Source organism: Podarcis filfolensis (assembly GCF_964270895.1).
Source record: "Podarcis filfolensis genome assembly, chromosome: 5".
Classification (NCBI taxonomy): Eukaryota; Metazoa; Chordata; class Lepidosauria; order Squamata; family Lacertidae; genus Podarcis; species Podarcis filfolensis.
Window position 1 is genome coordinate 99574792 of NC_139608.1, and position 26863 is coordinate 99601654.

Here is a 26863-nt window from a genome sequence, read left to right on the forward strand (position 1 = left end):
AGCCCCGAGCCGCCGGAAGAGGAAGGAGAAGCGCCAGCGCCGGAAATCGACGTCACGACTCCGGTGCGAAAATGGCGGCCGCCTGCGGAGGCGCTTCAGGGTTGGGCGCGCTGCTGCTGCGAGGCCGCCTTCTCCGGACGAGCCGGAACTACTCCGCTGGCTACTCGACCGCTCGGACGGCGGCCGGCGGCCGCAGCAAAGGTACTGCCGGGGCGGCCAGGCCCTCCCTCCCTGGCGGAAAGCCCCGAGGGGCTGGGAAGCGAGGGGCAGCTCCGCGGGGGCGCTGCGATGGGAGAAGCCGGGCGGGACGGGGCAAGGGAGCGGCGCAATCCGGCGCGTTTCAGGAGGGCTTTGTTTCCCTGGAAGTGGTGCGCGGGGGCTGCGAGAGGAAGACGCTTGCTGCCCTCTTGAAGCAGCAGCAGCAGAAGCAAAGAACAACGGCCGCAAAACCTCAAGGCCGCCTCTCCCCTCATGAGCCCACCCTCCACGAGGACGGGGCCTTCTCTGCAGTGGCTCCCCGTCTGTGGGAAGCTCTCCCCAGGGAAGTTCACCTTCATTATACACCTTGAGGCGCCAGGCAAAAACGTTCCTTTTTCACCAGGCCCTGGGCTCATTAAAACAATTTGTGCCCTTTGAAACTGGGGGGGGGGGGTATTGTTTTTGTTGTTGTCATGCCTTAGACTTGGGTGTTTTTATTCTGTAAACTGCTCTGTCATCCTCTGATGAAGGGCGGTATAGAAATTAATAAACAAACAGATAAATTTCACTAGGAAAACTTGTCCACCGTTAAAAGGAAATAAGTGTCACTGAAATTGATGTGATTTATTTCAGAACTAAGGGGAATTGAGACTTACTGAGTAGGAATGTGGGTTCTTGAAGGGTCAGCAATAGTGAATAGGTTTTTTAAAATACCTTTAAAGGAGACTAGATGGAATCTAGTGGGAGAGAATTCCAAGCAGAAAGGGCTGAAGTATAAGATCTAGAAAAAGACTAGAAGCATAGGAACAAGCAGTTGCATAAGGAAAACCAGAACTAAGAAATGGCAAGCCTGTGGAAGGGCAAAAGAGCTTTCCAAATCCTGCATCCTGTTGCAACTTTCAGAAATCTACTACTCAGAGAATACTGCCTTGAAATGAAGGTTTCAATTAGTCACCATGGTAAAGCTATTATAGTAGACTTAACAAAATTAAATCTCTGCCTCCCTATCTGCTATGAAGGGTTTTTTATGCTGATGGTTTAAGTATTACCGTATTTTTCGCTCCATAAGATGCACCTTTTCACTCCTAAAAAGTAAGGGGAAATGTGTGTGCGTCTTAGGGAGCGAATGCAGGGGGGAGGCATGCAGGAAAAGCCCCCAAGAGCTGCACACAAGCTCCATGCAGCTCTTGCGGGCTTTTCCCCAGGAGGGAGAAGGGACTGACGCGGCCAGTCAGTCCCTTCTCCCTCGTAGAAAAGCCCTTAAAGGGTGTGCGGCTCCTGTGGGCTTTTGCGGGGGTATTGCCTTAGCCGCATGCAGCCCCTCCGGCCGGGAGAGGCTTCGTGCGGCTATGGCTTCTTCCTCTCCAGCACAACCTCTCTTCTTTGCTCTTTGGGGCTGCGGGGGGGGGGGACCCCGGGCTTCCCCCGGCAGCCTCTGAAGCTCTGGGAGAAGCGGACAGGCTGTGTGCAGGCTCTGTGGGGGTGGGGGAAATAAGATTTTTTTCTTCTTGATTTCCCCCTCTAAAAACTAGGTGCGCCTTATGGTCCGTGCGCCTTATGGAGCGAAAAATACGGTAACTAAACCATAAGATTCTCGCTTCCAGCCTGTTATTTGAATAATAGAATTTGCACATATGCAGTAATATTAAATAAAATAATATATTTTTCTGAAATAGTATTTTCCATTATAGGTGCATTGGTACAAAGAGAAAGGACCTCACAAAATGATAAATACCGGAGAGAGGTAAGAAACTCAGGATGCATGTGGATTACATTTTAAGCCTATTGGATCTTATTCTGTTTCAACATACTGAAAACTGTCATTTCTTCCAAATCTGTAACCCTGAAATTAAAACTCTATGAAAGAACTAGGATTCTCACAAGCGCAGGTTTAACTATGTAGTGTTGTGTTTATTGTAGGCTTCCACCTACTAAGCAAGCACTTTTAAGTGTTAGTTACATGTGATATACCACAATTACAAAATAAAATCATTAAGTAATTCAGAAAAGGCCCTCCAGAAAACAGTTTATATCAGTTCTTATTCAGCTACAGCCAAATAATTACTATAAATGAATTTTTGGCTATGTGAATTGCTTTGTCCTTGCTAATAAGTTAGGTTGAGAGCTAGAAACTAGTCCAAGTCCATGCTTTGACATTTATGGCTCAACAGGGATTTGAGCCAGGATTAATCCAGTTGGAGTCTAAAACTCATGTGTCATATTATATGACTCATATAAGGGGGGTGCGAGAACATCTGTCTCGAAAAACTGATCGATGTTAAAGCATATCTTGTCATAAAAAATAGAATTGTCTCACATTTTAAACTTTATTTTTGTTTGAAATTTGCATTAGACTGCAACTCCCAGAACTGAGAAGATGGAGGTTGATCAGGATTGGACTAGTGTGTACCCTGTTGCAGCTGCTTTTAAACCTTCCTGTGTGCCCCTTCCTCTTCGAATGGGCTACCCAGTGAAAAGGGGTGTACCTCCAGTAAAAGAAGGGAACTTGGAACTCTTAAAGGTACAGTTGTATCCTGATATTTCAAAGACACTGTTTTTTTCAGTGTAGAATGTAGTTGAAGGAAACAGATATACAGTATAGTAGTCTTGCCCTTTCATCACAAGTTATTTATATATAATTTTTTATATATATACTGCTAATAAAAAACAAATCAGAACAGTTCCCAACAATTGTATGTAAAACCGTGCCATGAAAGTTATTAAAAAGTTAAAATCAGAAGTTAACTAATTACTGTGATGGAGTAGAAAAGTTTTCAACAGGTGTTTTAAAGTTGAAACAGAAGGCACCTACCATAGTACTTGACTGATGACACTAAAGTCTGTTTCTTGTCGTCAAATGAGTCTTGCCAGCTTGGGGAATGACCAACAGTGTTCCTGCAGATGATGTCAGTAATTGAGATACCCTGGACCTTAGTTGTTTAAGACTTGCAAATTAGTGCAAGGACCCTGAACCTGTCTCGGTAGTTGATGGGTAGAAAGTGCAGATGCTTCAACAATTTTCTTAACCAGATGCCTCCATCAGCAAACTGACCACGGCATTCAACATCAGCTGGAGCTTCTCGACCCAAGCCCAAGGACAATCTCACATAGAGCGCATTGCAGTAATCCAGCCTTGAGGTTACCAATGCATGGTAACCAGTGGTCAAGCTATACCTGGTGGACCAGATGAAATTGGTAAAAGGCACTCCTAGTCACAGAGGATACTTGGGTCTCTATTGACAGATGTTTCCAGGAATACCTCCAAGCTATGCACTTGCTCCTTCAGAGGAAGTGCAACCCCATCCAGAACAGGCCGAACAGGTAACCTGTCATGCCTGTCTCCCAAACATAGGAACAACGCAACCAAAGAGCCTCCATTTTCCAAGGATTTGTGCCCAGTTTAGTGGTCAAACTATTTTCAGACACCTAATTCTGAGCCTTCACAGTCTCTCATGGTTCATATGTTATGGAGAAGTAGAGCATACTGCTGACACCTTGCTCTAAAATTCCTAATGACCCCACAATATAGATGTCAAATTGCTTTGTGGAAAGGATAGTACCCTGTGGAACCCCATAGCACAATTGCTAGGGTTTGAGGAGCACTTACCCAGTGCTACTCTCTGAACACACCCCTGAAAATACAAAAGCACTGTAATATGGTGCATTCAGAACCCATCTCACTAAATTGGATCAGGAGGATGCCATGATCAGTGATATCAAAAGCTACTGACAGATCGAGCAGAAGTAAGTCACATTTCCCCCTGTCCCTGTACCATTGAAGCGTGCAATCTCCACAGCATTTAACTGAAATGGACTCCATATATCTTTTCCTGAGGCTACGAGCCTTTACAGCAAGAGAGATTATTCCCTGCCCCAGTTGCATAATGTTAAGTGCCTTGTAACAGAAAGCTTCGCTCATTTCCTTTGCTTTCCTATTCTTAATCTTCTTTCAAAAGGACTCTAAATAGTTTACTTTAATATTGGTATAAAGCTGTTATTCAATAATGTCAAGGGTGGTACTGCAATGCCACCCCACAAATACATACTCTGTCTTGGACTGCTGTGCCCTCAGATTTCTATAGTTGAACCATTCCATCTGTTCAAAACAGCTGAACCTATTCTATTTTCAAGGGAAAATTCTGTTGTTTTTTTTTCATATCCATATTGGACTTTTATACCTTCTGACCAATGCACAGTCCTTGGGGAAAAAAGCAAGTTGTGTTAACTGTGCTTTTACATATAAATTAACTGTTGTACAGTGGTACCTCGGGTTACATACGCTTCAGGTTACATACGCTTCAGGTTACAGACTCCACTAACCCAGAAATAGTGCTTCAGGTTAAGAACATTGCTTCAGGATGAGAACAGAAATCGCGCTACGGCAGCAGCAGGAGGCCCCATTAGCTAAAGTGGTGCTTCAGGTTAAGAACAGTTTCAGGTTAAGTACGGACCTCTGGAACCGTACTTTACTTTACTTAAGTATTTTACTTATTGCTTAGCGATACTGAATGAATCCTTTGTCCTCATTTAGATGTTTTACATTATGTATTAGATTTAGACTATGAGTTACATCTTGTTTCAGATCCCCAATTTTTTGCATCTGACACCAGTTGCCATCAGGAAGCACTGTGCTGCTCTTAAAGGTAAGTTTCAGATCTCTTTCATTGATTAAAAAATAGGTGGAAGGCAATGCTAGCAGGCTACTCTTTGTTCTCAGCACTTGACTTTTATTAAAAAAAAAGAGGTGAGGGTCGGGAATTTGTAAACAGCTATGCCTCTGATTGGCATATTCACATCATATTCCACTTTAATTACTTGGAAAGGGATGAAGTTCTTAATACATTTTTCTCAAAGTAGCTATTGCCAGATTGATTGCTGTGATCTTGCTCCCACTGCTCACTTTTCAGACTTCTGCACAGAGTGGCCAGCTGATGTTGATAATGATGAGAAATGTATGCAGCACTTTCCTATTGAAGTTGACACAGTAGATTACATTTCAGCAGGCCCATCTGTTCGCAATCCTAAAGCAAGAGTGGTGACCCTAACAGTAAGTAAACTACAGAAGTAACTTCATTTTTAACATAGGGCTCTTAAAACAAGTTCATTTGGTTTGATTACAAAGCAGGCAGAAATTAAACTTGCTGTTACTGCAAGACAATGTACAAGAACTGTTTGCACTGATGAAGCAATTAACTTAAGAAATGAAGAACCACCCATTAGAAATTGCTTCATTTCTTGGCACAAAATCCAGTAACATCTAATGGTATTTGATTTAAGTGCTGTAAGCTAATGGTCAAGTTAGATGCTATTTTGAATATAGAACAAAGCATTAGGAGAGAGAGATAATGAATCTATAAGGCCATATTTTTTCCAGCCCTTTTTGTGTGTGAGGTCATTCATTTAATATTGTCCCATCAGTATTCAAGATACTGCAGAAGCAGAAATGACTTTGCCCAAGCCACTTAATATAAGTCATCTTCCTGTGTTCCAGAGTCAAACTACTGCACCATCTAGCTTAGTTTGTCCACACTGACTGCCAGCCGTTCTCCAGGTTCCAAACACATGCCTTCCCAGCCTGGAGATGATGAATACTGAACGTGGGACCTTTAGCTTGCAAGGAAGACACACTGCCACCACGCTGGCCCTTCCCCACTTAAAACCTAAAGCAGAGAAAATGAGGGTTGGTGGAAGCTAGGATTTGAGAAGCTTGGAGCACATTTTGCTTTTGTAAAAAAAAGCCATTTCATTTGCATTTTCAGTCATCTCTAAAATCACTTTGTAAGGTAGATGGCAGTATTTGTATGACAAGATACTGCTAAAATCATGTCCTACAATCCAAGCCAATGTTTTACTTTATGCAGATAACAGACTGTATAAAAACCATGTACTTTTTTTTAAGAGGTATATTTCGAAACAGGCTGCATATAATGTTGATTATTAAACATGCAGCAACCTGCCTTATGGCTTTTCCTAGCACTTATGATCAAATGAGGCATGATTGTCCTGTCTTCTGGTGGTGTCCTGTTAATACTTTGTCAACATAATCTGCCGGGAGGAATGGGACAGGGAGAGGTTTGAAGGTGAAAAGCAGATGGTATTGAGACTGTTTTGAATGGGGGCTACAGCACAGTTCTCACTGGACTGATGAAGCTGTGTCGGCTATACCATTTCAAATTGCATGTGGGATTTGCATGATGGAATGCTCCATACAAAAACAAACCCCTCCCTGTGCATTTAAAAAAGCTTGTATGGAACAAAGTATCTAGTCTAGCCTTCCCTCTGATATGCTTGTCTTTTATGGCAGAGTGTGTTTAGAATGGAGAAGCGTCCCATTATGTGTGCCCCCACCCTGCTCAAGTGATAGGGCTCAGTTTCCCAGCCATGTGTTTGCCACTCCAGTGAGACCTTGGTGACCTGGGAGGATCTGTGTACATCTAATGCGTTGCAAAATTGCCATGACAGAATCTGTAACGTTCAAATGTTCAGAAAATGGATTTATTTAAATATTTAACATGATCTACAAAAGGGACGCAGGTGGTGCTGTGGGTTAAACCACAGAGCCTAGGACTTGCCGATCAGAAGGTCGGCGGTTCCAATCCCCGCGACAGGGTGAGCTCCCGTTGCTCGGTCCCTGCTCCTGCCAACCTAGCAGTTCAAAAGCACATCAAAGTACCTTCCCGGCGGGAAGGTAAATGGCTTTTCCATGCGCTGTTCTGGTTCGCCAGAAGCGGCTTGGTCATGCTGGCCACATGACCAGGAAGCTGTACGCCGGCTCCCTTGGTCAATAAAGCTAGATGAGCGCTAGCAACCCCAGAGTCGGTCACGACTGGACCTAATGCTCAGGGGTCCCTTTACCTTTACCTTTTATGGTCTACAAAATAGCAAACCATCAAATCCTAAATGCATAACCAAATAAAAAGACACATGATACCATCAGTCAGTAAACTGGCCCATTACATTCAACCTCAGCAAGGGCAAGTAAACTGGAGCAGCTAAAAAAAACACCTTCAAAAACTTAAGAGTTCTCAAAATTTTCAGGAAGGGGGAATCTTTTTCTGAAGCACCAGCAGGGAAGACGTAGAATTAACTTAACAGGAGGAAGTTCAAGATACTTGGTGCCACTATTAAAAAGCTCTTACACACACAAATACACATAAAATTTCAAAGAACAAGTGGACTTGCAGCAAGAGCCCAAAGAAAATCTTTAATTTACACACACATTCATATGAGGGAAGACAGTCCTTTAAGTTTTCCAAGACAATCTAAGGCAGTGGTAACTAACTCTTCTCGGCTCATCAGATTTGCAGATGACACCAAACTAGCTACTGCCACAGAAGATAGAATCTGGATTCAAGTTGACCTTAACAAATTGGAAAACTGGGCCAACAAAATGGATTTCAATAGGGACAAATGTAAGGTTCTGCACTTAGGCAGGAAGAACCAGATGCACAAATATAAGATGAAGGACATTTGGCTAACTAGCAGTACATGTGAAAAGGATTTAGGGGTCCTGGTGGGCCACAAGCTTCACATGAGTCAGTAGTGTGATGCAGCTGCAAACATGTGAATGCTATTCTAGGCTGCATCAAGAGAAGTCTGGTGTCCAGATCAAGGGAAGGATTAGTACCACTCTATTCTGCCATGGTCAGACCTCACCTAGACTCCTGCGTCCAGTTCTGGGTGCCACAATTTAAGAGAGATACTCACAAGCTGGAATGTGTACAGAGGAAGGTGACCAAGCTGATCATGGGTCTGGAAACCAAGCCTTATGAGGAATGGTTGAGGGAGTTAGGTTGCTGCAACCTTTCTTCATAGATCATTTTGGTTGCCCTTTTCTGAACCTTTTCCTACCCTCTATCTATACACCTGTTGACACTCACACTCGTGAGACAGGACTTGTAGTCTTACTTAGCATAGAACCTAATGAAATGGTAGAATTCTGACTAGTGCTACTTCAAACCACAGAGGTGGCAAGGAGCCTCATTTTTTAAAGCACCTGAAATAAAAAGTTCCCTGAGTGTAGTAAACTAGTACTTTGGGAGAAGGCTGGGGTAATGTGTCTTCCTGATGTAGTAGTTTACTACATTCAGGGAACATTTTATCTAGGGAAGCATTCAAAAATATTATTTTCCCCAGCTCATACTTTCTCTTTGAAGTGGTAGTGTTCTGAATTCTTCTGTGTAGCAAGTTTCTTTAGTCTTAACACAATATAGCAAACTAAAATTGCACCTGAGCACTACTTTGAGCTTTTGTTAGTTTAACATGTTCTTAATCCTTTGCTTGAAGATAGTTCTTACACTGAGCAGCTCAAGTCTGTTTTGAGTCACAAAATTTAATTTGTTCTTTATTTATTCTCCAGTTAGGATTTTCTTCCTAGCACTTGGCTTTTTAAAAGCCTCTTAGTGCTCTTTCTGAGACTTTCATCCCTTGGTTTTTCAACCCTTAAATATAATATTTGCTTTTTCCATTAATATTCTTTACTGGCCTTGTTTCTGCTGATTGAGAAATAATAGAATGAGATCCAAATTTTCCCGTAGCTAATAATCTAAGGATTGTGTAGTACCTCATGCTGGGGTACTGCATGTCAGCATAGTCTCAACTCTGATTTTCAAAAAGGAAAGCAATGGCTGTAATAACATGCTGTAAAATATATGGAGATGCCTGAATAAGGTTTCCAGTGACCTGGGTCAAGGTGTTACTGCTGTGCTTAGCCTTGTGCATAGTGCCAGGACTAGCAAAATCAGAATAAATGATGAAATTAAACAGATGCCAGTCTCCTGGTTCTGTGCTCAACTTTTGAGGACTTCAATCTAAAAGACACCTGTGATGTATTTTTGTGTGTGTGTGGTTTGCATGAAGTCACCTGTTTGAGCTTGGAGCTAATATTAGGCCCTCGTATTTGCGACCTGCAAAACTGAATGCAGCAACATCATGTTTTATGTGCAATAACTCATTGACCTTTCTTTTCTACCCTGGGGATTGAACTTGCTATCAACTTGCTAAGAGACTGATTTCTCTCCAGGTTAAACTTTCAAGCCTCAACTTGGATGATCATGCAAAGAAGAAGCTCATTAAACTTGTAGGAGAGAGGTACTGCAAGGGCACAGATACCCTTACCATTACAACAGACAGGTATCGTAACATGAGAAAATTGTCTAATGTGGGTCATATGTAAGATAGTCAAGACCCTAGTTGCTAATATGCATTTCTGTCCTACTTACCGGGTAACTACTACAAGGACTCAAAAAATATTGTGCCATATTACAAAGATCCTTGGTTATAATGACTCTTCTACTCTAATCTGGCAAAGGCTTTAGCTATCTTTGTTAGACCTCATTTCTCCCATTTCTTGCTTCAAAATGCAAATAAATTAATATGATTGAAATAAGTTTGTGTCCAAAGGTCAACACATTTTGGAAGCTTGTTTGTGAGTGAACTAAAGTGCAGTTGTTTGTCTTGCTTCTTATGTTACTCCTCCGGTCCCTGTGCTATTCAGGAGAGGGCCTCCTGTGGATATGTTCTCATTAGGAGGTCTGTTCTGCTTGCAGTAGGAGAGGGACCTTTAGCATGGCAGCAGCTCCCCTTTGGAACTTCCTCCCGTTACACATGAGATAGGCACCACCTCTGTTGTCTTTTGGGCACCTACTGGAGATCTCTTTTCATTTTTTTTTAAAAATGATATTTATTCAGAATTTCAAAAGTACAAGAAAAAGGACAAAAAATAAGAAAAAAAAGAACAAATACATCACAACAAAATAAAAAATAAAAAGCAAGAAAAAAGACAAATCCCATATTACATCTTTTCATTTGCTTATTTCTTTCACCTCCTCACACCTCCCTTTTTGTATTCTAACTTAATTCGTTGTTTCAGCAAATTCTTTCTGTCTTTCTCAATTCTTATTTAGATAGTCTTACTTATTAGTTAACTCAACAAATCCTTTCCATCTTTTGCCATATTCTGTTATTCAGTTTACCTTGATTTATTTAACCTTGTCTTACCATAAAAAGAAAACCTTAAAGTTCAAAATTTAAAACATATTTATACATAACTCCTTATATCCTTTCTACTAAAGCCAGATAGTTCCATTCCAACATTTTCCCTAATATTTCATTAGTTTTACACTAATTTCCAAAAATAAAAAGAAAATTTTCCTTTTATAGGCTTTCCCCCCCCTAATTTTTATCCAACGTCCCTTCTTCCTGGTCTTGGGTTATGTCAGTCCTTACTGTCCATTCCATCCAGTCCATCAACCTGGTAATCTTATGTCCGAGGCCCTTAAGTCTCTTCTATGCCTCTTCTGCAGATTTTCTTCTTCTTGTTTATGCTTACACTTTTCCTTATCTTTTGTTGGTTTCTTTCTTAATTTCTTCCCTTTCTCCTTGAGGAGTAGGTCTCTGGGGGATTCCAACCAATAGTTATATCCATCTTCCTTCATCAGACTAGCCCATTCCCCACAGTCCCACTCCCCACCATCATCATTGTAATCCAAATAGTAACTATCCAAAAAATAGTTGTCAGCATGTTTCCAAGTCCCACCAAAGTTAAGAGCCTCCTTAACTCCAGGCTCTCCCAGGCCCACTCCAAATTCAATCTTCCAGAACAGCGGCTTATGCTCCTGCAGGGCTTCGGATCTCTCCATTTCTGTTGCTTGGGGTGCAATCGCAGCCTCCTCCATCTTCATCTGCCCTTGCACTTGCCCAGTCGAACCAGTTTCCTGAGTTGGTCGCTGTATAATTTCTATGTTTCCTGTTAGTCCATATTCACTGGCTACAGCAGTCATCAAGTCCAACTTCTCATTCATCAAATCCATCTTCTCATGCAACTGCTCCAGCAAAGCATTTGTCTTGCAAAAAGCAGACACCAAAACTTCCTCCCAACACATTTCTATTCAAGGTCAAACGACTGGTCCCACGATCCCAATCTCGCAGCTGTGAGGTCTCCAAGTAAACTGCAGCAACAAATTGACAAGCTCCCTCTAGGGGACACAATTTCTATTTGTATCCATCTTTTTGAAACATGTCCAACAAAAGAAAGTTACTTTCGATTTTCAAATACTTTGTTTCTTTAAAATGCAGAAGACAGCATTGAAGTCAGTTTGGTTCTCTTTTTTAACTATCTGTCAAAATGCTCCACATACAATCAATAGACGTCTCCAGCAATTTCTGTCCTGACACCCCGTTCCCAGGTTTGAGACGATGGAAACTTATTTTCCTTTACTCCCTCTCCTGCAGGCTTAAACAGTCAGATTCCCCCCCCCTTTTCACCTGCTTCCAAGGGGGTTTTATTAGTTATAAATGCAGGAAATTCCAACCTTTAGGGCAACTTTCCAGGCTATTAGATTGTAAGGTTTTTGCTTCAGTCTATTTACAAAAAGCGGGAGGCGGACTTCCTGTTTTGAACCTTCCCGCTTCAGAGCCTAATTCAAGTATTTCTTGATCCAATTTTCCGTTTTTACTCACGGGTACTTGTTTAGAGTCCAGTTGTCAACAGGAAAAAGTCAGCGCTCTCCGGCGATGGCTGTGCGGCTTCCCCTCCGTAAAAGTAGCAATCAGTTCGCAGCACCGCGCTGCTCACCCCACTTCGCTCCAGAGCCCCAAAATGGGGTTCCCCGCGAGTAGGGGAGGCGCTCCTGGTGCTCTGCCGAACCCCACGTTCCCAGGCTCCCTCCGCCTGGGATTTCTAGCGGGTCCCCACCTTCGCCGCGGTGGGAAGACCCAATTTCCACGGAGCCCGTTCCCCCAATCGGAGGAACGCCGCCATTCGCCGATGGCGCTAACCCGGAAGTCCTGGAGATCTCTTTTCAAAGTGAATATTTTCAGTGAAGATTATCCTATCCTATACAGTGATGGGGGAAAGTATTTGATCCCCCTGCTAAATTTGCCCGTTTGCCCTCTGACGAAGAAATGACCAGTCCATAATTTTAATGGTAGGTTTATTGTAGCTGTGAGAGACAGAATAACAATAGGAAAAAACCCAGAAGATAAAAGTCTGAGATTGATGTGCATTTTAATGAGTGAAATAAGTATTTGATCCCCTATCAACCAGCCAGATGTCAGGCTACCTGATATCTTCACTGTATGTAACGAGCTGAGATTAGAAGCACCTGCTTCTAGGGAGAGGTTTTACCTGTAATCCCAGCTCCTTACAGTACCTGTACAAAAGACACCTGTCGACAGAAGCAATCAATCCAGCAGATTCCAAAGTAGCCACCATGGACCAAAGAGCTGTCCAAGGATGTCGGGGACAAGACTGTAGATCTGCACAAGGCTGGACTGGGCTACAAGACTATTGCCAAGCAGCTTGGTGAGAAGGTGACAACAGTTGGTGCAATAATTTGCAAATGGAAGAAACACAAAATAACTGTCAACCTCTTGGGCTCCGTGCAAGATCTCATCTCGTGGAGTTGCAATGATCAGGAGAACGGTGATGAAGCAGCCCAGAACTACATGGAGGGAACTTGTCAATGATCTCAGGGCAGCTGGAACCATATTCAGCATGAAAACAGCTGTTTTCATTTTCAAAACAGCTGTCCCCTTGCTCAAGACAGCACATGTACAGACCCATCTGCAGTTTGCCAATGCACATCTGAACGACCCAGAGGAGAACTGGGTGAAAGTGTTGTGGTCAGATGAGACCAAAATCGAGCTCTTTTTCATCAACTCAACTCTCCATGTTTGGAGGAGGAGGAATGCTGCCTCCGACCCCAAGAACACCATCATCAAACATGGAGAGAACTCCATCAAACATGGAAGGGGACATATTATGCTTTGGGGTGTTTTTCTGCTAAGGGGACAGGGCACCTTCACCGCATCAAAGGGACGATGGACAGGACCATGTATCATCAAATCTTGGGTGAGCACCTCCTTCCCTCAGCCAGGGCATTGAAAATGGGTCGATGATTGAAAATGGGTCGATGATGGGGGCCACTAGGGGGCGCATCGGAATATGGCTGACAATAATATCTCTCCGACCCACACAAGGTAATTTGGAGGCTATGATGGGAGTAATTAGCCTCCCTACCCCCCCAGGATGGTGGGGGGGACTGCCCTTGCCTGCTGTGCCCTATACCACCCCCGAATTTGTGGGGATGGGGGCACTAGGCACAAAGCCCTCCTGTGGGATTCCGGCGCTCCTGGACGCCGTCCCTGATCCGCGCCACTAGCTGCAAGAACTTCAAAAGAAACAATTTGAATGAAGGAAGAATGCACATATTTCAAGGAAGGAGGGGGAGTAAAGACTGCTAACAGAAGAGATCTCTGATAAAACAAGACAAGAATAAAACATGAGAAGATACGCCAAGATACGGTATGGCAAATGACTGATGGGGGAGGGGAAAAAACTTTCCTTTCTTTTCTTATGTGATTAAACAAGAATCCCCTCCCCTCACGAGTCAGAAATGTTGTTTTAAGGACTTAAGCTGTGGATTTAAGGCTGTGTGGAGATAAACTTTCGAACCAAAGCATGTTTTAAGAAGAGCGTGGAATGTATAAGAGCTTTGGAATGACGCAGTTAAAAATGCCGTCGCCATATTGGGAAGTTCTGTCGGAGGTCTTGAGTCTGGGAGGAGAAAGAGAGAAATAGAGCTGTTTATATATTGTGGGTGAAACTCCTCAGAGGGACTTAAGAGCGACAGTTTTGCGAGATTAATGATGGAAAGAGCGATGTTATCTATGAAGGTGATGATATATAGAAACCATCTCGATTTGAGGATTGGAAGAACGGAAAAATTCACACAGGATTATTATTGGTGTTTATCGGCTTAAGGAGACTATCAGAAGAGATTATAAAGAAAAAAGAGAAAATATATGAACAAGATGTGATGTGGAAACAGCAAGACAAGACTGGATAGAATTATGAACTCTGTTTGGACTGATTTGGACATTAACGCAGTAGCAAGAAGATGATCAGAATCCCCCTTCGGATCTTGAAATATGGGTCCCCCCAACAAAATTTAAAATTCAGCTTTGTAATTCGGAATTTATGTGATGTGATTTAATTTGATTTGATTGGCCGGTTAATAAAAATTATTTAAAAAGAAAGAAAGAAAATGGGTCGATGATGGGTATTCCAGCATGACAGTGACCCAAAACACACAGCCAAGGCAACAAAGGAGTGGCTCAAGAAGAAGCACATTAAGGTCCTGGAGTGGCCTAGCCAGTCTCCAGACCTTAATCCCATCAAAAATCTGTGGAGGGAGCTGAAGGTTTGAGTAGCTCAGCCTCAAAATCAGCCTCAAAATCTTACTGACTTGGGATCTGCAAAGAGGAGTGGGACAAAATACCTCCTGAGATGTGTGCAAACCTGGTGGCCACCTACAAGAAACGTCTGATCTCTGTAATTGCCAACAAGGGTTTTGCCACCAAGTGCTAAGTCATCTTTTGCAAAGGGATCAAATACTTATTTCACTCGTTATAATGCACATCAATCTCAGACTTTTGTCTTCTGGGTTTTTTCCTATTGTTATTCTGTCTCTCACAGCTACAGTAAACCTACCATTAAAATTATGGACTGGTCATTTCTTCGTCAGAGGGCAAACGGGCAAATTTAGCAGGGGGATCAAATACTTTCCCCCATCACTGTATAGGATAGGATAATCTTCACTGAAAATATTCACTTTGAAAGGAGATCTCCAGGAGGTGCCCAAAAGACAACAGAGGTGGTGCCTATCTCATGTGTAATGGGAGGAAGTTCCAAAGGGGAGCTGCTGCCATGCTAAAGGTCCCTCTCCTACTGCAAGCAGAACAGACCTCCTAATGAGAACATATCCACAGGAGGCCGTCTCCTGAATAGCACAGGGACCGGAGGAGTAACATAAGAAGCAAGACACTGTATCTGTTTTAGATTTGACATTGCTTTTCTATATTACATTGTTTTAATATGTGTTTTTATTGTTAAATCTCTTATTCATTGGAAGCAATTAATGAATAGTTCTTCAAACTATTCATTCTATAGTTTCAATTTATATTCAAAAAAATGTAGAGTTTTAAATCATTAAATATTGGAGAGATTATACCAAAGACTTAGTTTTTCATATATTTCAGGTGTCCTTTAAGAAGACAAAATTATGACTATGGAGTGTACCTTCTGACAGTTTTGTTCCATGAATCATGGGTAAGAATTGATGCATGACATTTGTGACAGCCAAGCTTGACTTAAAATGTATAACATTTGTTTGATTAGATGTTGTTCACAAATAATATGGCTTATTTACATTGATGGTAGAGAGGAATTTATTTGAACACCTATATTGATGTGCTTGTGTGTTGGGTTAAAGCTATACCATGTTAACATGGTATGTTAATACAGTGAAAAACTTTATATCTTTTTCAAACATTGAGTAAAGTTCCATCTTACAGGTCCTCTTTTTTATGTGCACAGATCAGTACATGTTGAATGCACCAGAACTGAAACGGGGGCAAGAAAGGGCAGCTGCTCAGTTGTAGAGTGTTTGCTTTTCATGCAGGAAATCCCAGGTTCAGTCCCCAGTATCTCCAGGCTGGGCTGGGGAAGACTCTTGCCTGAAACCCTGGAGCCTCTGCCAGTCAATATAGACAATACTGAGGCCGATTGACAAATGGACTGTCTCAGTATACGGCAATTTCCTTTGAGTGGCCAACCTGTGGCCCTCAGCTGAATCAGCTTTCATCATTCCTGGCCATTGGCTACACTGGCTGGGGCTGGTGAGTCCAGCAATATCTGGAGGGTAGCAGACTAATGACCCCTGCAGTGGGGCTTCCTGTCAGTTGAAAGCAGCCAGTGTCTGCTAATAAGGATTTGTTGTGCTTATTTCTGTCTGATATGCACAGATCTGAGGTAAGTGGTAAAGCAGTAGCTCTAGCTTAGTGTTGTACACGGACCATGAGTGAGACAACGTCTTGGGCCTCTCTCTCTAAGTATAATACCTGCCTTGGTGGTCTACGGGATTACTACGGAAATCAGTGTGGAGTGCTTAGAGCACTAAGAAGAAAAATTATGGCTGTTTCAACAGACAATTTGCTTACCTAGTTTGTCAGATGAAATGATGGCTATTAGGGACATTTATGTTCCTTTTTTTTTTAAGAAGATATTTATTAAGGTTTTCCATTTTATACAAAACAAAGAAAAAAAGGAAAAAAATTAAAAAGAAAAAATGTTAAAAACACATAAGTTTCATAACTTATTTTTCAATAACATATTTCCCTGACCTCCTCATGCCTCCCCTTCTTGTATTCCAGTTCATATTGTTCATCCAGCAAATCCTTATCTCATAGCATTACAGCTAAAAACCCCTTATTTTCTATCCATCTTCTTAAATTATTGTAACTTATACTTTTACTTATATACAAAAAAAGAACTATTTTTTCATATTCTTTTGTACCATTACAGCTAATAACCCCTTAATTTCAATCCAACATCACTCAATATTCCTTAATATTACAGTATTTTTGCAAATAGTCTTTGAATTTCTTCCATTCTTCTTCTGCCGATTCTTCTCCCTGGTCACGGATTCTGCCAGTCAATTCTGCCAGTCCCATAAAGTCAATCAACTTCGTCTGCCATTCTTCCAGAGTGGGTAGATCTTGCGTCTTCCAATACTTTGCGATGAGTATTCTTGCTGCTGTTGTAGCATACATAAAGAAAGTTCTATCCTTTTTTAACACCAATTGGCCGACCATGCCCAAGAGAAAGGCCTCTGGTTTCTTCACAAAGGTATATTTAAATACCTTTTTCAATTCATTATAAATCATTTCCCAGAAAGCCTTAATCCTAGGGCACGTCCACCAAAGGTGAAAAAATGTACCTTCATTTTCTTTACATTTCCAACATTTATTATCGGGCAGATCATAAATTTTTGCAAGCTTGACTGGGGTCATGTACCACCTATATATCATTTTCATAATATTTTCTCTTAAGGCATTACATGCTGTAAATTTCATACCGGTGGTCCACAACTGTTCCCAGTCAGCAAACATAATGTTATGTCCAACATCTTGTGCCCATTTAATCATGGCAGATTTAACCGTTTCATCCTGAGTATTCCATTTCAACAGCAAGTTATACATTCTTGATAGTATCTTAGTTTTGGGTTCTAACAGTTCTGTTTCTAGTTTGGATTTTTCCACCTGGAAGCCAATTTTCTTGTCCAAATTGTAAGCCTCCATTATCTGAAAATAATGAAGCCAGTCTCGCACTTTATCTTTTAGTTTCTCAAAACTCTGCAATTTCAATTTGTCACCTTCTTGTTCCAAAATCTCCCAATATTTTGGCCACTTGGCCTCCATATTGAGCTTTTTCTGAGCCTTCGCTTCCATCGGTGATAACCAGCTTGGGGTTTTATTTTCAAGTAAATCTTTATATCTTGTCCAGACATTAAACAATGCTCTTCTGACAATATGGTTTTTAAATGCTTTATGAGCTTTAACCTTGTTATACCACAGATATGCATGCCACCCAAAAACATTGTTAAAACCTTCTAGATCCAAAATGTCTGTGTTCTCAAGAAGTAGCCAATCTTTCAACCAGCAAAACGCTGCTGATTCATAATAAAGTTTAAAGTCTGGCAGGGCAAATCCACCCCTTTCTTTTGCATTAGTTAATATCTTAAATTTTATTCTTGGCTTCTTGCCCTGCCAGACAAATTTAGAAATGTCTTTCTGCCACTTCTTGAAACAGTCCATCTTGTCCACAATTTGCAATGTTTGAAACAAAAACAACATTCTAGGCAATACATTCATCTTTATAGCTGCAATTCGACCCAACAAGGAAAGCTTCAAATTTGTCCAGATTTCTAAATCTTTTTTCACTTCTGACCAACATTTTTCATAGTTATCTTTAAATAAATTCCCATTTTTGCTGTCCTATTAATCCCCAGGTATTTCACTTTCTTCACAACAGTTAGACCTGTTTCGTTCTGAAACTTCCCTCTTTCAATCGGTGTTAAATTTTTCTCTAAAACCTTAGTTTTTGACTTATTCAATTTAAATCCTGCCACTTGGCCAAATTCTTGAATTAGTTCTAAAACTCTTTTTGTACTAGATTCTGGCTCCTGTAACGTCAAAACTAGATCATCTGCAAATGCTCTCAGTTTATACTGTTTAGCTCCAACCTGTTTACCTTTAACCAACCGGTCCCTTCTAATCATGTTCAGCAGAACCTCCAGGACCGAAATAAAGAGCAATGGGACATTTATGTTCCTGTGTTTGTCAACTTGGGAGTGGGCACATCCCCATCAGCCCCACCCTTAGTCTTTGTGCAGAGAATGGGACCATCTGTCATATGGAGCCTTCAAAGGTTTCCTCGCATCCTGGAAACCCCAATTATGCTGAGTCATGGGTTGTGTGGGAACCTTGGCATGCACAGCTGCACACACACAGTTTCCATCCTAACAGGCAGCTGTGCTCTTTGTGCAAAGGTGAAGTGGAGCTCTTGGTGGATCCCCACTCCCTGCTTCCATGTTGACAAACAAAATTAGTATTGATGACTATAGCATTCATGAAAATTAATGGCGGGACATCTGTACTATGATGTCCTCAGTGCTACACAGTCACTAAATACATTTTAATCTGTTTAGGGCACTATGGAAAAGCTGAGGTAGGAAGACTCTTGATTCTGTTTCTTGCCCAGGTAAATCTCCTCAGCAATGGCCCACCTCTTCCCTCAGTAGTGCTTCAGCGAAAGGGAGAAGAGATATGGGGATGAGGACGGTGACCTGAGGGAATAAATAGCAGCGTATCAATGGAGCTCCAGTGTGTTGTGCCACTTAGTTGATATGGGGCTCGGCCTCTGGAAGTCCTGTCACTTTACATGAACAGTGTCTCCTGTCAGACACCCCAGCACTCTTTCCTGCAGTACATTGAAGGAGAAAGTAGGCTGTCTTTCAGTGCCAGCGTTTTAATTGTTGATCTTCTCACTAAGGTGCTCAGTATTGAGAAGTCCTGGGAAACTGTTAACTGATGTTAACTGTTTAACCGTACTTCCTTCAACTGAGGAATTTTTAGAAACATAAACACTAATGCTTTAGTATTTTGAAAACCTATAAAGTTGGGTGAAGCTGAACTGTTCCCAATTCATAGGTGTCTGTAGCCATTCAGACACTGATTCTAAGTATGCTGGAAGCTCAAAGGGGTTATTAATTCCAGATGAACACATCTGTCCTTGACTCTAGCATTACTCAGTGATGGAAGACTTAGCCATATGATATTGCTTGTGTGAGTGCTTGGTGTGTATTGAATACACACAAGTCCCATACCCTTTTATTACCTTTCAACTTCCACATAAATACTTAATAACCTCGTCAGTTGTAATTGTCTTTGATTTCAATGAAAAATGCATGGCCTGCTGCAACACATTGGATTTTTTTTTCCATGAACGGTTGATCCCTCAGAAGGAAGCGTGTTCAGTAGCATTTTTCGCAACTTCATACAAGTGTTTCTTAATCTTAATTCTTAATCTCTGAAATTTTAAAATGGCAGGGGGGAACTCATCCCTTGGTAAGGACATCAGTACTCTCAGTTTGTCAACAAAATAGGATTTAAACAGAATAATCTGAAAGCAAGTATGTTGGATAGGAGCATAGTTAAATCCTTGATTTACGTAGCTATGAAACCCACTTTGTGATCTTGGGGTAAATTGGGGCCAAACTAGTCAAGACTGTAGGATATTTGTGATCAGATCTCCTATGGGTTTTCTTAAAGCTTGAAATCTATTTTGGGTGCCCAAATCAGATTAAAACAGAGAGCAGAGTTAACTCTTTTCCCCTGTGCTATTTTTCTGATCTAAAATCTCCTTTCACACCCAAAGCTGCTATCTATCCAAGGGTGGAAAGCATACAGGCTACCATAGAAAATCAGCATGTGAGGGAGATGTGCTCTAGCTGTCCTTCTCCCTTGCTATTTTTCTGTCTGAAGGGAATCATCTGTGGAGTTGCTCAGTCATCTGAGCTGTAGTCTGAAGTGATGCATCCCATGTGGTTGTGAGGATAAAACAAGATCTCCATCTAGGCCAACCTGAGCTCTTTGGACAAATAATAATTTCTCACACATACACTATTTACGTAATCCTTCCAGCAACCCTCTTGGAGACTCCAAATTATCCCCATGTTGAAAATGTCGGACTGAGGCTTGCAGCAGCTTCTTCTAAGGCCAACCAGAGAGTTCATGGCAAGAGCAAGATCTGAATAGGGGAGTCACTTCCCGATTCACATCTTAGTTTCTGAGCCAGTGTAGTGCAGAAGAGAAAGGCGTGGATACAAACACAAGATGGTATCTAATCTTACTGAGAAAGAAAACGGAACAGTTTCAATTCAGACATAGGTCTGGTAAGAATAGATTTAAGAATATGTAGGTGTGGTATCAAAGATCTAAGACAACATGATGCAATGGATAGAGCCTTTCCAACTTGTTCCTCTCCCATTGCTGTTAGTTCTGGAAAGCTTTGTTAGATTAGTTTAAATGCTGTCCTTTACGATGGATGCACGACTAAAGAAATTAAACTTTTCTGGAGTCTATGGATTATCAATGATAGTTAAGTGGGAATAACACAGAGAGAGGCTGCTGTGGATATTGGCTTTGTTTTTCATAGAACTGTAGAGTTGGAAGGGACTCCGAGAGTCATCTAGTCCAGCCTCCTGCAATGCAAGAATCTTAACTGAAACATCCCTGACACTTTCTATTCTACACATCCTGGTGCTCAGTTCTGATGTGGCTGTAGGTGAAAGTGAAATACTTTCAAAAGATAGAAAGGTATTGCTGGGCGAGAACTGAGAAGATTTGGGTCCTTTGTCCAATCCTTTTAGTTAGCTATGTGTGTATTTTTATTTTTGTCTCCTGCGTACCTTGTGTTGGGGCTTTCCCAATTGAATCTTTTCTGCAGCCACATGCTTCCCTTTGGTCTGAAGGGGGCTTTTGCATGCAGTCCTGTGAGCATCCTATGTAATTAATTACATAATTAGAAACAGGATTTCCAGTCCCATAGGTGGGACACATGTAGAAGCCCCCTTCAGACTTGCATGTTCAACACAAAGTTTTGAAAGGAGGTGGTGTGCTGAGGGATGGTGAAGAGGTGGGGCTTGTTTCCTTTTAACCTTACTCAGTTTAAATACCTGAAGAGGGCTGCAGTTTAAAAATGAATCTGAAAAAATATGTGTTAAGGTGCCACTGTAACCATATATATCACCTTTCAGCTCTGTCACAATTTCTAAAGTGATGTACAACCTAAAAATAAAATAATCCAAAATAAAAACTCAGAACTTTAGCAAAGCAACATGGAAGCTATTAAAATGTAAAACCAGAAATGCTGCCAATGCCTGTGGCACAAAACTCTACACTTCACATCTTAATCATGGCGCACCAAAGGCTTGGGAGAACATAGGAGTCTTAAATTTGCGTTGAAATATAGGCACCATCAGTCATAGAGGGAATGGAATTCCCTCTGGAATTCCATTCCAGAGAGTCTGGGAGCTGCAATAAAAAAGACCTTGTCTTGACTTAGTATCCCTTTTACTTCTAAGGGGGGATGCCTCACCACATTCTTCATATACAGATAAGATCTTATGGAAGTTGGTATTCCTTCTAAAATGCCCCAGATTTCAGGCTATTTGGGGCTTTAGAAAGCAAAAACCAGCATTTTGACCTATGTTCGGAGATAAACTGGCTGCTAGGGAAGATTTTTAGATGCTGGACAAATGTGATTGACTTTACAAAATTAACAGGCAGAGACATTTTGAACCTGCTGAAGGTTCTGAGCAATATGCAGATGCATCACTGAATAAAACATAGTATGACCTGATCATGATCAAAGCATGGAAAACTTTGAAAGGATCAAGTTTTCTCTGGGACAGCAATAGTACAGCTGGAAAAGATAAATCAGGCCATGTATGCTGCTGCTCAGCAACCCACAATAAGTCCAGATCTGAAAGAACTCCCTCCCCTCAAGCTGCATACCTGATCTTTTCGAATACGTGCAACTTCATCCATAGTAGACTGAAAGCAAATTCCACATAACCTAATAATAGTATGACTACCTTGTCTGGTTTGAGCTTCAGTTCACTGGTCCCCAGCCAGACTGTTAGAGATTCCAGGCGCCAGTATTATCCCCTGCCTTATCTGGGTTAGATGGAAAAGAAAGAGAATTGGATGTCATTGGCATACTAATGAGACCTCACTCCAAACCTCCAAATGACCTTGCTTGCAGTCTCAAGTAGATCTGCCTTCCCCAAGCTGATATCCTCCACCTGCTTTGGACTACAGATCGCAGCATCCTTAACCATTGGCCCTGCTAGGCAGAGCTAATGGGAGTTGTAGTCCAAAATGTCTGGTGGGCATCTGGTTGGGGAAAAGTGATGTTAAACTATGTTGGGAAAAAGATGAAACTGTGAAAACTTACAGCAACTGTGGCATGGAGTATCAAACAACCCTCCAAAAGTTGCTTGCTAGCTAAAAATGAAGTCACTAGAAAACAATGCCTCCAGTTCCAACAGCAGGGAAACTTGAAGCTGTCAAAAACAGGACAACAGACTTGCCTGTATGAGAGACTTACAGAGGAGCAGCTGGAACCACTCTAGGACAGTGTTAGATACTTCCTGATTTCAAGAAGTTAATAGCTAGGGCAGGTGCGGGCTTTCCTTGTCACGTGGGGCTACCTTTGAAAGGTAACTTGGAAACTACAGCTAATCCAGAATGTGGCAGCTAGACTGGTGACTGGGAGTGGCTGCTGAGATCATATAACACTGCTCTTAAAGGATCTACACTGGCTCCCAGTATGTTTCTGAGCACAATCCAAAGTGTTGGTTCTGACCTTGAAAGCCCTAAACGGTCTCGGTCCTGTATACCTGAAGGAGCATCTCCACCCCCATCGTTCTGCCCGGACACTGAGGTGCAGCTCCAACGTCCTTCTGGCGGTTCCCTCACTGCGAGATGTGAGGTTACAGGGAATCAGGCAGAGGGCCTTCGCAGTAGTGGCGCCCACCCTGTGGAACACCCATCAGATGTCAGGGAAATAAACAGCTACAATGGACGCTCAGGTTGCGAACGTGATCCATGCAGGAAGCACGTTCGCAACCTGCAGCGCCGCGTCTGGGCACGCACAGGTTGTGATTCAGCACTTATGCTCAAAGCACGATTTAGAGCTTTGCGCAAGCGCCGAAACCCGGAAGTAACCTGTTCCGGTACTCCGGGTTCGGCGCAGTGCACAACCCGAAATCACGCAAACCAAAGCGTCTGTAACCCAAGGTATGACACTGTCTGACTTGTAGAAGACATCTGAAGGCAGCCCTGTATGGGGAATTTTTTATGTGTGATGTTTTATTAGGTTTTTATATGTGTTCGAAGCCATGCTTTGTGACTGGGGCAACCCTGCTGGATCAGAACAGAGGCTCATCTAGTCCAGCTTCCTGTTTTCACAATGGCCCCACTTGAGTATTGGATGCCCGAAAGCAGGTCGTGTCTGGTAGTGCTGATACACAGGCTGCTCTTCTGTTATTTTGTCACGTTTTTATTCCACTCATCCTGCAAGAAGTTCCTTGTGTATGGCTGCTTCCAATTTAACATCCCAACAAACCTGTGAGATTAAACCAGGCTGGGAAGGTGATTTGAGGTCACCCATTTGTCCTATGGCTGAATAGGAATTTGACTTCAGGTGACCCGTGGCTCCCAGCTGCTGCACCTCACATCAGCATCCTGTCGAGAAACCACATTGGGCAGTGATAAAGGTTCCTGCAGAGCTTCTGTGTGGCTTTTGTTTTTTTTTCTTTTCTGCCATGTACTAATTCCCTGGAGAGTTCTTGTTGGATTCGTGCTGTGGCACTGAATTTCTCCATATGCCAAAACTTAAAGTGTTGATGGTTTGCTGCCACCCAGTGGCAAAACAAACATTTCCCATTTGCAGAGATTACTAAATATGCCACATGTTCTTAATGTACAGTGAATGGGTGCAGAATAGCAGAGATATTCTCAGATAGCTACCAGGTCATTGTCTTAGCTCTTCCTATAAAGTTGCATACTTGTGTAGGAAGTAACTATGTGCAAGCACAGTTCAAGGGTGTGGCCCACACATAGTGGTCATAATGGCTCCATGGAAAGCTTTTGACTTGAACATAGTTTTTCAATCTTTAATTGGTAATCTACTAAGGCATTAGTTCGGGGCCTATGGGCATTAAGGTCATACCTAGTTTTGTGATGATTTTGGTTCTGGCATGTTCCTGCAGGTCAGAAGCAATGGCTGAAGGTTATTCTCAGCTATGTTTTAGAACTCCCCACTGAAGGCCCCACCAACAGCCTAATCTTTTATAATTGTAAGATATACATCTATCTTGAGCTGGGCTCAACTCAATATTAAGTTGAGAATGGGTGAGGAAATTTTAGCAATTTTCTGCTGTGAGCTGTTTTTGTTACCAAGCCTTAGGAACAGGGTGGGATCTAAATTTAAAACAACAAAAAATTCAGTCAGTTAATGCATATTTGGTCAATTGGCTGTTTCCAAGATAACTGATCAGTTAATTTTTCAGCTAATAAGTATGCTTTATTGAGATAGCTATAGATAGTTGTGATATGTTTAATGCATCTGTTTTTTCAGAAGGAAAACCTTTTATAGAAGTCCTTACCTAAATATGTGTGTGCAATGGTGTGGAGGCAGGATGCAGTAACAACTGAGTATACAAACATTTCCTTTTTGAAAAAGACCAGTGGATTTTATCTCACTTTCAGGGAGTGCATCCCCTTTGTCTTTTTCTGTGAGAAACCCCTATTTGGTTGTCATAGAATCCCTGCATTTTGCAAAGGATTCTAGAGTGCACACATTTCCACAGAGCCTTGACCAGGACTTTTACACCTCTGCACGAATGGAGTGTGCATCCTTTTGGCTGCACATCATGATTAATGGTCACACAAGAGAGCTTGTCTACCATTAATGCCCTTCTAAGTGAGAAACTTCTAAAAAGCTTCCAAGGAACACCAGGTTACCTGAAACGCTATTCCTAGAGCTACTGCTCTAGGCCACTGAGTACTATGACTGTGGTATTAAATTTAGTCCTTCACCCTTTCCACTAAAAACTTATTTTTCCTTTCAGAAAACAGAAGAGTGGGAAAAAGAAAAGACGGAGGCTGACATGGAGGAATACATCTGGGAGAACAGCGCCTCTGAGAAGAATGCTTTGCAGACACTGGTTCGAATACGAGCAGGTGACAAAACTGAAGAAGTCAGTAGGCAGGAGCTTCTTGCCTCACAAAAAATTCTGGCCTACAGAAAGTCGGTGGTTGAATTGAAAAATGAAGGAGAAACAGATAAGAACCTTTCTGAGTATAAAAACTCTGTCAGGAGACTACTAAACATGAGTGAGTTGCAGTAAAGAGAACTCTTTCAGGCATCACAGGCCTATGAAGATGTACATCATAAAGTTCAGTGGATCTAATTTAAACCTTCATACTTTCAGCCTGCATTCCCTCCAAATAAAAAGACACTATCCCAGAGCACTGACCAGCTTGACCACAGTTACTCTGTCTTCTCTTCTCCAGTAGTTAGATATTCAAGGGATCAGCAGGATTGCATTCACCCTGCAAATAATCTGCAGTTGTGTAGCTTTCATGGAAGCCTTATTTCAGCCATACATGTCTATAACTGCATATAGAACATAGAATCAAAGAGCTGGAAGGGAACCTGAGGATCATCTAGTCCAACCCCCTGCAATGCAGGAATATGCAGCTGTTCCTTATGTGGATGGAACCTGCAACCTTGGCGTTATCAGCACCACGCTCCAACCAACTGAAATGAAAACCTGTGCAAAAGCCTAAAGCCCAGGGTGGTGGGAGGTGGAGTGGGAATTTCAATGCCCCCAGTGACTGATTTAGTGATCAGTGTTACACTGGATCCTGTCAGAAAATAAAAGCACAATAGCTGTCTTTCCTGGAAAGCCTTTAAAACCACACACACACACACACACTTTTGGGGAGGTTTCAGTTGCCGTATCTGGCAAGAATTGCAGAAGCGTTTTTCTCTAAGCAGAGGGAAAGGCAGTGTTAAACTGGCACAGACATTTTTTGCAGGTAAAATGTGGCTGCTGTATTCTCAGGTCTTTGTCTTGAGAGCATGTTGTGGTGGATTATGTTCCAAGGACTGTATTTTTATCTTTTGAAACAAGCTGCTGCTTTCTGTGTTTAAGTTAAGCAGCAGAAAGCCACCATCTCCCCAGTGACAAAGATCAATTTTAGGGGCTGAAACTACCAGGACAGGGTTGCCAATGGCTTTGGGGAAATGGCACCTGCAACTCTCTAAATCACTAATAAAGACATGGGAAGTTGCCCATGGTCTAATTCAGTTTGTATATATATATATAGTGTAAATAAATTTTTATTAGTTTTTCACAGTTACATTTTTACAAATAAAAACAAACCTTCTCTTTGAGAGTCTTTAAATCTCTGGACTTCCCTCCATACCCCCTTCTGGTTCCTTATATTAACCAATTTCTTCTGCATATCCATTCTTAAACTTTTTCCATTATTATTTCCCTTAAGTCTAATTTTCTTTTTTTTTAATAAATATTTATTAGAGTTTTCAATTTTATACAAACAAAAAAGAAAAAGAAAAAAAATATTAAAAACAAATCAATTTCAATACCAATTTTCAATAACATATTTCCTTGACTTCCTCATACCTCCCCTTCTTGTTTTCTAGTTCAAATTGTTTATCCAGCAA

The 26863-nt window shown here is 41.8% G+C and overlaps 2 protein-coding genes across 2 annotated transcripts in view; one reads left to right on the top strand and one right to left on the bottom strand.

Moving 5' to 3' along the window:
• On the top strand, window positions 1-25641 carry MRPS35 (mitochondrial ribosomal protein S35). Its single transcript, XM_083615968.1, has 8 exons — window positions 1-201; window positions 1890-1942; window positions 2552-2719; window positions 4781-4841; window positions 5106-5245; window positions 9221-9330; window positions 15241-15310; window positions 25242-25641. The coding sequence occupies exons 1-8, from the start codon at window positions 72-74 to the stop codon at window positions 25518-25520; spliced, it is 1011 nt and encodes a 336-aa protein (XP_083472094.1). The 5' UTR covers window positions 1-71; the 3' UTR covers window positions 25521-25641.
• Window positions 1-26863, bottom strand: part of LOC310763441 (potassium voltage-gated channel subfamily KQT member 1-like) — a 793949-nt gene that overhangs the window by 319521 nt on the left and 447565 nt on the right. The window lies entirely within an intron of this gene.

Excerpts from the sequence above, each read along its gene's own strand:
- MRPS35 (XM_083615968.1), top strand. The coding sequence starts at position 72 with ATGGCGGCCGCCTGCGGAGGCGCTTCAGGGTTGGGCGCGCTGCTGCTG. Across the intron at positions 202-1,889 it reads GGCCGGCGGCCGCAGCAAAG|GTGCATTGGTACAAAGAGAA; the intron begins GTACTGCCGGGG and ends TTTCCATTATAG. Across the intron at positions 2,720-4,780 it reads GGAACTTGGAACTCTTAAAG|ATCCCCAATTTTTTGCATCT; the intron begins GTACAGTTGTAT and ends ATCTTGTTTCAG.